This window comes from Hesperophylax consimilis, chromosome 18 (genome assembly GCF_061612785.1).
Source record: "Hesperophylax consimilis isolate HC1 chromosome 18, BYU_Hcon_1.0, whole genome shotgun sequence".
In the NCBI taxonomy this organism is placed as follows: domain Eukaryota; kingdom Metazoa; phylum Arthropoda; class Insecta; order Trichoptera; family Limnephilidae; genus Hesperophylax; species Hesperophylax consimilis.
The window spans coordinates 8777581-8790525 of NC_142853.1; the positions used below are offsets into that span (position 1 = coordinate 8777581).

General features: G+C 32.3%; 2 protein-coding genes across 2 annotated transcripts in view; one reads left to right on the plus strand and one right to left on the minus strand.

Moving 5' to 3' along the window:
• The first annotated feature begins 1151 nt into the window (after positions 1-1151).
• fs(1)Ya (female sterile (1) Young arrest) lies at positions 1152-8871 on the plus strand. Its single transcript, XM_089642844.1, has 6 exons — positions 1152-1211; positions 1813-2146; positions 3973-4109; positions 5196-5331; positions 7637-7885; positions 8594-8871. The coding sequence occupies exons 1-6, from the start codon at positions 1152-1154 to the stop codon at positions 8869-8871; spliced, it is 1194 nt and encodes a 397-aa protein (XP_089498970.1).
• Positions 8872-11066: 2195 nt separating this feature from the next.
• Positions 11067-12945, minus strand: part of LOC149415312 (zonadhesin-like) — a 39781-nt gene continuing 37902 nt past the window's right edge. Inside the window, exons 12-13 of the mRNA XM_089642845.1 lie at positions 12424-12603; positions 11067-11143 (exon numbers count right to left, since the gene is read on the minus strand). Of these exons, the coding sequence (XP_089498971.1) occupies positions 11082-11143; positions 12424-12603 (242 nt within the window). The 3' untranslated portion in view covers positions 11067-11081. The remainder of the gene's footprint in view (positions 11144-12423; positions 12604-12945) is intronic.

Consider the following 12945-nt stretch of genomic DNA (forward strand, 5'->3'; position numbering starts at 1 on the left):
TTAAAAGTGATGAAACAAAAACTAGGTTTAATAGTTACTAATGTAACCTATTTACCCTAGTTTTTGTTTAATCACTTTTCATCACTTAATATCACTTTTTTTAGGTGTGTTGAATTGTCATTTTGATGAGACCCGGTCACAAATTAAAACATAAATAAAAAAGTATTCTATAAAAACAATTTAAAATTAATATTTAATTTTGTAAAACTTAATAAGTAAATTTTCAAATTGTAATACATAATTATTGAAGACAATATTAGCGATTCCTAAACGAAAATCAGACAAGGATTCTGGGTTCAAGTTCTAGATGTGACCGTATCTTTTTCTGACTTTTCTGTTTCAAATTTTCGTTTAGGAATCGCTAATATTGTCTTCAATAATTAAAATTATAATTATTATGTCAAACCGTATTGAAAAGACGTCAAATAATCCGTTTTTTACGAAAAAGCTACTAAAATACATTATTTTCTATTTTAGGAAACTGAAATACTTACTTCTCATTATTATCTAACTGATACACAGTAGTTTTTCTATCAAATGTGCTTATAAGCCGTGTCACTATTTTCTGTATATTTACAACTTATTTTCTTCAATAATAACAAAATCACTGTGGCTTCACTTAATTAAATAAAATAACTAGCTTTAAAATCACAATTTAATTAAAAATATTAATGTGTTTAAAACCATTCCATCGAATACAAAATTATTTAATGTACTGAAGTTTGTTTGTCGTAGTAACCATGTTATTCTGAGGTGTGAGTGTTCTGAAATATTGGCCGGGTAGGTTTACTACCAAAAGTAATAATTAACTGATGGAGGAGTGTGAAACTACACTAGGCGTCAAAAAAATTGCACATCTTCTAAAATAAGTTTTAAGCGTTAGTTTCCCCGAACCAATACATCTAACCGAAACAATATTGTTATTTATTGAGAGGACATAAACGACCTCTTATCATACAATAGTTTCATTTCATAAACGATACAAGTTTTCCGTGAACGGGACGATAAAAAAATGTCACGCAAATACTTTTTCCAGGTGCCACAACTTGTGTCACATTTCTGGGCTATAAAAGGAGCAGTTTAAGTCATTCACTATCCGAAGATTGAAGAGGACACAAGTGAAAATTAGCGTTAGAAAACAACCCCTTAAAATGGACACCCCTGCTGACACTACTAAGTGGTGGCACTACTGCAATCAGGGATGCGACAGTGTGATGTTGCTCTTCAAATACACCTAAGCCGTTTTATCTGACTGGTGGCTTCCTTCGAAGGTGTGGATCAGAGCGACGACACTGCTTATCCGAAAGAGACCATCGCTTTATTGTCTCATAAGATTTTACAATTGGTGCGATTTTTGTGACGCCGGGTGTATTTAAGTCATAAATCTCTCAATTTTTGTGACACCGGGTGTATTTAAGTCAAAGACCTCTCAATTTTTGTGACGTCGTGTGTATTTAAGTCATAAACCTCTGAATTTTTGTGACGTCGGGTGTATTTAAGTCATAAAACTCTCAATTTTTGTGACGTCGGGTGTTTTTAAGTCATAAACCTCTCAATTTTTGTGACGTCGGGTGTATTTAAGTCATAGACCTCTCAATTTTTGTGACGTTGTGCGTTTTTAAGTCATAAACCTCTCAATTTTTGTGACGTTGGGTGTATTTAAGTCATAAACCTCTCAATTTTTGTGACATCAGGTGTATTTAACTCAAAAACCTCTCAACTTTTGTTCCTCAAGGTTGTCTCGGTATCTCAGTGTGTTAGTTCCCGAAAAGAATAATTCGAAAGACGATTATTTATTTATTTTTATTCCAGTTAAGATGTTTGGAATGCGGAAAAATATTTTGCTGCTCCGACTGTCGGAGAGCCCACGAAACCAAGCAGCATGGAATTAGCTTCGACTGCCGCCTCTGTCGTCTCAATCCGCATATCATCAGCTCAGAGCCCCCTTCCAAGGAACTGATGGCACACATCTGCTGCTCCCACCTCCCCCTCTCATGTAGCAAGTGTGGGAAGGAATTCTGCAAGGAGGAGGACCTGCATGAAAAGGGAGAGTGCCCCGGGATGGTTGTAAAACGAGAGCCTAAAGTTATCATGGCCCCACCAGCGCAAGAACACAAGAAAATTAAGAAGAACGAACAATCAGAAGGTATTATAATGTTCATATTATTAAATTTATTCGTAATGGAATTTTATAACATTTTAATACATTCAGATTTTGAATGTTCGATAGTGAATACGTAGTTAAATATCATTTACTAGTTGGGGTGTACCCGGCGTAGCTTGGGGAATTATACATGTTTTGGGGTAAAGTTTTTAGATTCTTAGGCATTTTTAAGATATTTTCTTCTGTGATGTACAATGATAAGATATACAATGTAACTCTTACATATTTTTATACGTGTTGATTACTAAAAATCAACTTTTCTTTATTTTCTATAAATATAATATGCATGCATAATACATGGCGGCTTCTTGCTTGACAGATTTACCGAAAATATTGATAAAAATGTAGGTAAATATCAAGGCGGGGCAAAAGTAATGTCATAATGTAAATGTGCTATATTTTTTTTGCAAATGGCGTTAACCAAAGATATTAGAAAAACGAGATGTGCTTTGAGCAGTTCATACTGTGTGGAATTGTTTTGGCCAGTGTCGCCGGTTTTGTTCACCAATACTAAAGGTATCCGCACTAATACATAGAACAGATTTCTGTGCGTACACGTCCCGATAGTATTCAAAGTACCCTAATTAGGTAGTACTCTGCCTACGATCCGGCGGCCAACATATCTCGTTCTTCTAATATCTTTGGCGTTAACGTACTTTCATCATTTTGTTCAGTTTGCAATTTTTTCTGTGTATTTAAACATCTTATTTCTTAATTTTCCGCAAAAAAATACTGTTTTCAAACGTGAAATAAGTTGTCAAAAACGCTAACCATATTTTTACTTAATCTTTTTCTCCCATCAGAGAAAAGTGGAGAGAACTTGATATTTCTAAAACACATTCGATTGTTTATAATATAGCTGTACCTTCACTTTTATCTCGTTCATACAATAAAAGTTAAGCCGATTATTACGATAGGGGACGCGAAATATGTACCTATTATTAATTTGGGCCTTTTTTAGGATTTTATTAATGAATTCCAGTATGAATATTTGAGGTAATCCGGAAAGAATTATTTTTTCTCTTACAATTTTACAACTTCAAATAAACTTTCTATGAAAAAAAAGCCCTATTTTTTACATTTCTACAACAAAATGGCAGCCAATTCACATTATGACATTATTTTGCCCCACCTTGAAGATATAAACCTTTCGAAAGATATTCTCTACATGATAATGAAAAAATTGTCACAATACGTTGCGTAGTTTAGAAGAACTGAGCGCACAAATAGCAACTTTGCTTTATACTATTTAGAGATTAAAAAAATAATTGAATTTCTGATTTTAAAACCTTTAAACAGACCTCCAAAAGACGGCAATTTTCTTTAGATCCTTAGCCCAACTCATATCATGCGATCGATGTCTATTTTCCTTAACCGAGGACGCCTGTGATATTGGAATTCCAATGATGGTCATCTATTCGGTCCGCGCTACTTGCCCAGCAAAGTCTCGCTTGCATGTGGAGATCAACAGTAAAAATGGAATAAACAATATTAAACTGAACTGCTTTATTGATGTTTGTATAATAATGTTAAATCGAAATACGTACGTTATAATTGAAATTTAAAATACTCGTTAAAACATTTGGACTTGGTGAGTAACTACTGCAACTTTCTTACAAATATATAAGTATCTGTAAGGCCGGGAATACATATCCGATTTTTCTATCCGATAGTCGGTTCTGTTTGTCTGATCAGACTGTCGGAAGGCCTTCGATAATTTTAGCATGATACCGGTATAAAATTATCTATAAGTTTTGTGCACAGCGCTTGGGCAATATGACTCTAATTTAAAATAAATTTAATTGTAGTGACGACAAGCACACCCACCCACCCGAACACGGCGAAGTGGGGAATGTTCCAGAAGTCTTTCACTTCTTCAACTCTTTCTGGAATTCACAGCCCGGATTCGGATGCTGCTGCAAGTCCGCCGACGGAGGGGCAAAAGGTTTTATGTTTTGATAAATAAAATAAAAATATTGAAGAAGAAGATAATACTGATAAATCTAAACGAAACACGAAACAGAACAAGACACAGAAAAAATAAAAAAGATAACGGTCACAACTAAGAATCGTACCCAGGATCTTTTGTCTTAGCAGGACAGGTATCTTAAAACACTCGACTATTGGGACGTACTTATTAACGTCATACTTGTCTATACTTGTCAAATCCCATATAAATATGAATCCTATGGTTCCATGATAACTCATCAAAATGACAATTTAAGACACCTATTAAAAGAGCTACAAAGTTTTCAAAAGCTATGAAACAAAAACTAGGTTAAATAGTTGCATATGTAACCTAGTTTTTGTTTCATAGCTTTTGAAAACTTTGTAGCTCTTTTAATAGGTGTCTTAAATTGTCATTTTGATGAGTTATCCGGTCACCAAATCCTATATGTTTATCCGATATACTATATAGATTACAAACCAATTTCATTAAAACAATAGAGACCATTTAATTATTTTTTATACCTCATATATTTATCATCACATACACATCATATGTCTATCTTTGTCACACACGAGCAACGTTTGAATTAAGAATTTATTTGAAACATGAGAGTGTTTTTTACTTGCCACATTTTATCTTTAACAAGTCTGGCTGTATTGCAACACCGCCATCTTTTAATAATACAAGTCGTGGTGCGTGGTGCTGTAGAAAATGAACTGGCAGTTAAATAGATCTGTTTACGGACTTTTGCACTTGGTTGTTATGTATTGTAGTAAAGATTAGTAGCAGGGATTTGTACCAAACCCTGCTAAACCCACTGCAAATGTCCGTAAACAGGTCTCTTTAATTGTCTATTCCTACGGCTTGGCTTGTATTAGTAACGATGGCGGTGATTGTAACGTCTTTGCCAAAACGTAATTCTTTGACAGTTTTTTTGACATTAAAATATCCAGCACAAACAAAGAGTTACTAAATTACACAATATTATGTGAAGATCATTGATGTATCATTATTAGTCTATGGTGAAGATTTAAAATTTGATCTGTTGTAATTCATGTTTATTTCATTTGAATATTTTAGATTTCTTCCCAAATGCTCTCCTCCATCGAAAGTCCACCGACCCACGAGATAGGTCCTCCAAAGAGCATCACGGCAAAGAACGGCGGAACCGGTTTCACTGGCCAGGATGGCTCCTGTGGCCAGGGCGAAAATACCAGTACCAGTTCCAATAATGACATGACGCCTCTCAATAATAACAGTTCCAAAAAGAAATGCGTGACTTTTGCTGAAGACGTCCTTAACCCACCTAAGAAGAAAACTTTTGGTGAATTTATTTTTTTCATTATTTGATTTTTTCGTGTGGCTCTAGAATTTTTTTTTAAAATATATACGGGATCATAATTTTTTTAAGCATGGAGGCTATGTAGGTTAGAATTAAAGATTTCAAAAGTCAGTACAGTTTTAGAAATAGCGGAAAAGTTAAATCGTGGGCAAACCATATTAGAACTAATAATGGATGCTTTTATTTAGTTTTCTTTTTTGATATTCAGTGTCACGAAAAGAAAATATCACTCGAGCGATTGGCTTCACATATATATATATATATATATATATATATATATATATATATATATATACATTTACCATTTTCCGACTTTATGTCCGCTTTAAATCTTCCCCACAGGAAAAGCTAAACCCTTCCACACACTTTTCCACAAATGATCATCTAGTCAATCCATATTATACAAGTGAATTATATAAGCATAATAAATACAAAATAATACAAAAACAACACATAAAATCACCAGAGATCAAATGCGAAAATAATTCACCGACTCCAGATATTTTCAAATCAGAGGGTTCGGCTCGGTAAAACTTCTGATTGGAACTATAAATCCTACTGATCTCTCAATATGTCGATATGTTCATTGTTCGTTCATATTTTTATGTAACCAAACTAGAAACAGATATGTTGTTATACAGGAAAAAATTACATTTACTTTTCTCCCAAAATTATCCGATTGCACAAGTAAACGAATAAAGATTAGCAGACCAAAAGCGAGCAATTTTCAAAAATAATTTAATTCCAATTATTTAAATAATACCGTTTCTCAAAATATGAAATATGTAACTGCTTACTGTGATCCACAACAAGAGAATCCACCTAAATTCCACTGTTTATCCCGAATTTGTATTAAATTTGACAAATTATAGCAAGCGATCGCTCAAAACGTTTTTGCAAACTTGAAAAATCGCTCGAGTGGATGCATATTACTAATAACGTATTCGTATACCTTAACACAGCTCAAAGATGTTCTCTTCGCATTGTTGTTGTCCCGCTTAAAAAATAATGTAATTGTAACAGAATGTTCGCAGTTCAAAATTGTTTGTTGTTGCTGAAAATACTCCAAATTAAAAATTATGATTATAATGCTTCGGTCCAAAAATAACAAAATTGTTATTAAATCTAGGCAGGACTGATTCCAAAATATTACTAAATAATGTAATCTGATAATTATTTATCACTAAAGCCTAGTTGTATCTTCGCTTTTACATGCTTATTTTCTCTCAAATTTTAAATTTTATCCAATTTTTTATTTTTATTATATTCGCCATTAGTGTATTACCTACTCAAATTGCTTATCATATATTCAACAAGATAGTGTAACTATTATGTTATTGTGTTACTATTATGTATTTTGTAATGTTACTGTTATGTAATTGTAATTGTGTACATGTATGATAATTTGAAACCTGTCAATTTGACTGTCCTAAAACGGGAAACCTTCCTCGTTGGACATGGACAGTGAAAAGCTTCCTTCCATATAATGTAATGTATCTTTTCTAAATAAATAAATGCAAACAATAAGCCAACGCCAACGATGTGAAGAATGTGAAATTAGGGAACCAATTTAATGTAAAAGATGTCAATCTTTATTGAAGCTGACATAAAATTATTTTAATCTCTGAAAACGGTTATTATCGCTTAGAACTTGAGTGATAGTGATATCGTACTAAAACTTTTAACACGTTTTTTAAAACATTTTTAGAATTCTTAAGACCAAAACGAACGTCTACACCAGGAAAGGTTAAGGCAACTCATACAAGGACTCCAAGGTTCCAGGCCATGATCAATAACTTTGAGTCCAGAGCGGTTAAATGTTGCACAACCCCAAAACAAAACCGCTTCAACAATCCCGATGAAACTCCGCCAACCACCACCGAACCGAATAATGTTATCACGGCAAGAACCATCAATTTTAAACCGAACGATAGCCCAACTTATGAGGATATCAAGACATCACCATTATCATCTATAAAAGAGGGCCTTATGAGAGAAAATATACGATCTCATTCGTTTTCGGTCTCATCGCCGACTGAACAAGAGATATCAAACGCAGACCACTACAAAACATGTTTAGTGGAGAGTCCTGATTTGCCTATTAATCCAAGTCCTTTGAGCAGAGGAAAAGACCTCTCTCAGCTAATAGCTGAATCTATCCAAGAAACTTTATGTTCAGCTTTTAGTGTGCCTGAAGGGTCCACTGAAATACAACTGAGCATTAAGATAACAAAGAGGACAGTATCCATTAAGGAGTCAAGAAAGGTGGACACTAGGTTAATAGAGGACAACGATGGTCAGCAGAAAGGCCAGGTAGAGAACGAGTCTACCACTATTTGGTCAAGACTTGTTAGTGGGCTCAAATGGGTCGTTTGGGGAGACAGAGATAAACGGAATTGTTCTCCCGAGGGAATCACTGAGACAGGAGGTACGATAAATCAAGCTATATATTTTTTTAAATCACTTTATAATGAAAATTTTCTTCAGAGAAATAGCGTAATTTTGTTTTTCGTCAAAAAATCTTTTAGCTGCAATAGTAATTTACAGATAAAGCCTTTGTAAATTGAAATGAAAATATCACGTTCCTATAATTAACAGTTTTATTTTAATCGATTTATGTTCCCATAAGTGAAATAAACTTTAACTAGGTACACGATCATAAATATTGTTATATACTCGCATTACCGAAGGTCTCAAAGTCTCCATTACCAATACAGGTCAAGTATTTTGGCGTTTTGAAGTATAAAATTCTTTCAATAATTAATTTACAAGATTTAAAAAATAATTAATATAAATTCAGGACAGTGACAATTCAACATAATTTTGAAAATTGATATAAAACCATTAAAAGTGATAAAAATACTGACCTATATACCTAACATAGCTAACCTAGTTTTTTTAATCACTTTTCAAGACTTTATATCACTTTTCTAAAATGTGTTGAATTAGCAATGTCCTGAGTTACCCGGTTAAATATGAAATATGTGACATAAACATTAAATAAGAATTTAAGAAACTTACAAATGTAAGCTTTTGACATGGTCGATAATGTTGTTTAAATACGATAATAACGAAACTTAAGAAAATCTTCTTGTATAGTACCTGTATGTATATTGTAAAATGTTTTTATTTCTAGAATATCCCGTTCAATTTGATTCAGATACCGAAACAATGACACTTTCGGCCAAGAGAAAGCGTCAACTGCCTAATTTCGGTATTTCGGATAGTCCAGTCTCCAAAAGATACAGGTACGCCGGAAGGATCCATGGCAGGAGACCACTGGACCGGATGCTACGGGGAGGAGTTTGCCTTCCTGAAAGATGCCAATCTTCTGATACCTCCACTCTGCTAAAACTGAAGCAGGCTGAGAATTCTGAAGATGATGTTAAAGAAAATATGAATAGATCTTTCTAAAACTATTTGCTGTGTCTGTTAATAATTTGTATTCTATTTAAATGTTTGTTTTGATGTTTAGTTAACATACTTATAATTTAAATATCACCGATAATATTTTTTCTAAATTTAAATAAAATAAAATTTAATAATGTTATTATTAAGTTCTGCAAGTATTTTAGTTTTTTATTGTTGTGACAGCTGTTTCGGCGTTCAATTTCATTTTCAACCATGTTAAGACGACTTATTTATATGATTCTATTTACACCCACTCAATATCTGTGGTGTCTAAAATGATGAATTACCGGTTAAACCGATTTCCTGCTAAGACAAAAGATTCTCTATTCTGTGGGGCACTTTAAAAACTTTTTTCCCAGGTTAAATATTTAAATGTGTTCATTGTTTAGATCTTATGAACATACTGAGAAGTGGAGAATAAATAATGTTCCTTACTTTATCTATTAATGTTATCTTAGAATAATTCGTTTGTTTATTGATTTCCAATTGTTCAAAAATCATTTAATCTATGACCATTTCTTTCTATATGTAAGGGTTTAGGCTAGTTGTTGTCAAACGGAACGTGATTATTCACTAAGAGATGTTCTGCGAATTCTGTAAAAGTACTTTTACTATCATAACATCGTACATGTTATTTGAATCCTTTTGAGAAAACCCTTCCAATATAAGTAGTGTCAAATTTTAATTCAAATATTCTCTATTATTTAGTTTGAATTTCTACTTTGTAGGTTTTTTACTTTTTTCTATATTATTATTGATTCCTTAGGTGGTCCCTTTCCAACCCTTCAAATCTGGCTGAATGCGTTTTTTTACTAATCTTATTTGGGGTTTCCTTCCGCTTCGACTATTAACACTCTTTGTATATGTATATTGATATCAAATAACTAAATTTATTGGTTTATCTAAAAATTAACCACCTTTCTTGATCAACCTTTCCAAATTAATATATAGTTCCAGAAGCAACTGTTTTTTTTAAATTATATTTAAAATCAGATATTTTATGTAATGCTAAATATTTACAATAGTTGATTATTGTCCCCATATTGATTATTTTGATATCCACACTTCTTTACTCACGCAACTTTGTCGAATATTAGCTATCAAGGAATGTGAATTTTATCATATCCTGGAGATTCGACAGAGCTTTTGTGTTTTAAAGTATGACTGGTAGCTACCTACGTTTCTCGCGTATTTTAAAATTGTAGATTAGTTTTCAATAACATTATTCATTTATATTATGTTGACAGTGTTTTAGGTAATTATCGTTATAGCTTAAAATTTTCGCACATTTCTCATCTAAACCACATTTGGAGTCAATTTTGTAGTATGGGTCTTTCGTTTTCAAACCAAAACTTTCAGCTGAGAGTCCAAAATCTGTCTGTCGATACTCTGGAGTTATCAAATTGGACAGTCAACACTCAACAGTTCTAGAGCAAGAGTTATCAAATCTTTCAGCTGATCCAACATCTGTCTGTCGACACTCTAGAGTTAACAGATCTGTCAGCTGACAGACCAAAATATTTTAGTTGACACTCTGGAGTTATTTAATCTGTCAGCTCACTGAATAAAATTTGTCGGCCGATACTTTTGAGTTATTAAATCAGACAGTCGACACGCTATATTTCTAGACCTAGAGATATCAAATCTTTCCGCCGACAGTCCAAAATCTGTCAGTTGAGATTCTAGAGATCAAATCTGACAACCAAAAAAGTGGTAAATAACTAAATTAAAACACAATACGAATGTATAAATATATTTTAATTTTGAATTCATATATATTTCCAAATAAACCTTTTGCATGTTTATAAAAATACCTAAATATAATATACATGTATATATATCACGATTATTGTTAGTTTGCAAAGGATTGTCGTAATAATAATATAAAATAAATTTTACTATCAACTCGTAAGTTATAATAAATATTTTATATCCAATGTTTATCCACAGAAGTGATTGGTGTCATATATATACAATTACCATATTTATTTAATTCCTCAATATATTAATATAAAACTGCTTACTGCCAATGAATCCAAGTTTTCGCCGTTTATCGCAAATTTTTGGGATTATTATGACAAGCGATCTCTCGAAACGTTTTTGTAAAATGGCAAAATATATCAAAAATCACTCCATTGGTTATGACAGTGTTTATTACACTTTTCTTATATCTTAGTGCAATACAATATAAATTTATACACGTAGATATTGGGTTAATGAATAGATTTCATTTTTTTTGGGTGCAACTTCTTTGGCGGGGGCGCGCACGCATTTGCTAAAAAGATTTAAAAAAATCAAGATTAGGACAACTGTTTACAAGAGATGCCAGGTTCTCCGCGCCCATAGGTGCAATGTCCGACTTCTCGAAGGAATACTAATAAACTTATTTGGGAAAGTCACCGTCAATATCTGAGCAAGCGCTCATTTTTTATATCAATATTTTTACTACGCATTACTCCAATCGTATGAGGAACGACTACAGTGCTTTAATTTTCTTAAATTAGAATAAAGAAGACAATCTACTTATCTTAGCATGCTTATACATTTTTTTCACAACAAGCTTGAAACCACTCCTTGTTTAAGTCATATTTACTTAAAGTTTCTAATAGACGTTTTTAGAGTCATAAAACATTTCATCTTGTGTTATATTACTCATTTCAATCCAATGTTTTTAACGTGTAGATTGTATAATACTGTAGAACGTAACGATACAGGTATACATCTTTATAAAAGCCTTGTATATTAAAAAAAATTATACTATTTTTGTGCTATATATTTTTGAAGATGTCGTGAAAACAAATACCATTTAAAAAAATAATCCCTTTCAAATTTTTGTATTTGAAATACACTTATTTATAAATTGGAATATTTTAATTTTGTACATGAATAAGTTTAAAGAAATATACGTATTTTTACTCCAAATGTCGAAAAATTGTAGAGAATGCGATATTTTATTTGAGGAATCTGCAAGAAAACTCCAAACTCTCTTATCATCATAAATAAATATAAAAATTGTATTATTCCTAGAGAATAGCAACAATAAAAAAAAGATTTTTTATTAATTGTTAGCGCAATATGAACGTTGATTTCTCGGATTTATAATTAGCTACAACATAGAACATTTAAGTTATTAAAAATGTCACTTTCATAGAATTCTTATTAAATTCACGCGGTTAAGTCAATTAAAAATAATTTGTCTAAAATAAACTCTCATTTTCAAGACGGAATTTAACTTGTCATTCTGCTGAAATGTGACTTGCCGGTTCTTTCAGAGCCCAGGTAAAGATATTTTTTATTAGTACTAACTCCAATTTATACTTTTACAGTCTTTATACAATATATATCAAAAACACATTTTAACGGTTGTGAAGAGATTTTTTTTTAGTAAGGCTGCAAACATGCGAACACCTCAGCACAAGTTTTCCTTGCGAGGTGTATGCAAAACACTACTACTAACCCATTTACATAAGTCAATGGTAATTAAAATTTGTTGTATTACTGATGCTTATTATCTATATATACAATGCACGTACTGATTATTTTAATGGTACTTACGACATTTCTCAGGTTTGATACATTTATGTCGCTTATTCAAAACATATCCCTTTTTACAAGCACATCCCATTAAAATGCTCGGCTTTTGGCATGGTGTTTTGGAATACGTGGCCAAGTTATCGCACGTGCGGGGGCAGGGGTTTGGGAAATCCACCATTTCCGCATTTGGGTCGGGACAAGCTTAAAAAAGAAGTAAAAAAATTCAACAAACATAAAATCATTTTGTATTAAAATTTTAATAAAGTCATGAAAAGTGATGAAACAAAAACTAGGTAAATATGTTAGGTTTATACGTTATATTTTTCATCGCTTTTAATGAATTTACGTCAGTTTTAAAGGTGTGTTGAATTGTGACTGTGTTGAGTTATCATGGAACCCTAATGCTGCCTTTACACGTGTGAAAAATTCATGAGCCGAAACACGAGTTATGGTAATGGAACTAAGCAACCGCAAACAGCATTATAACCATTGAAGTCAGAATAGACATGTCTATGATTATAAAAGTATTCCTGAGTTCATCCA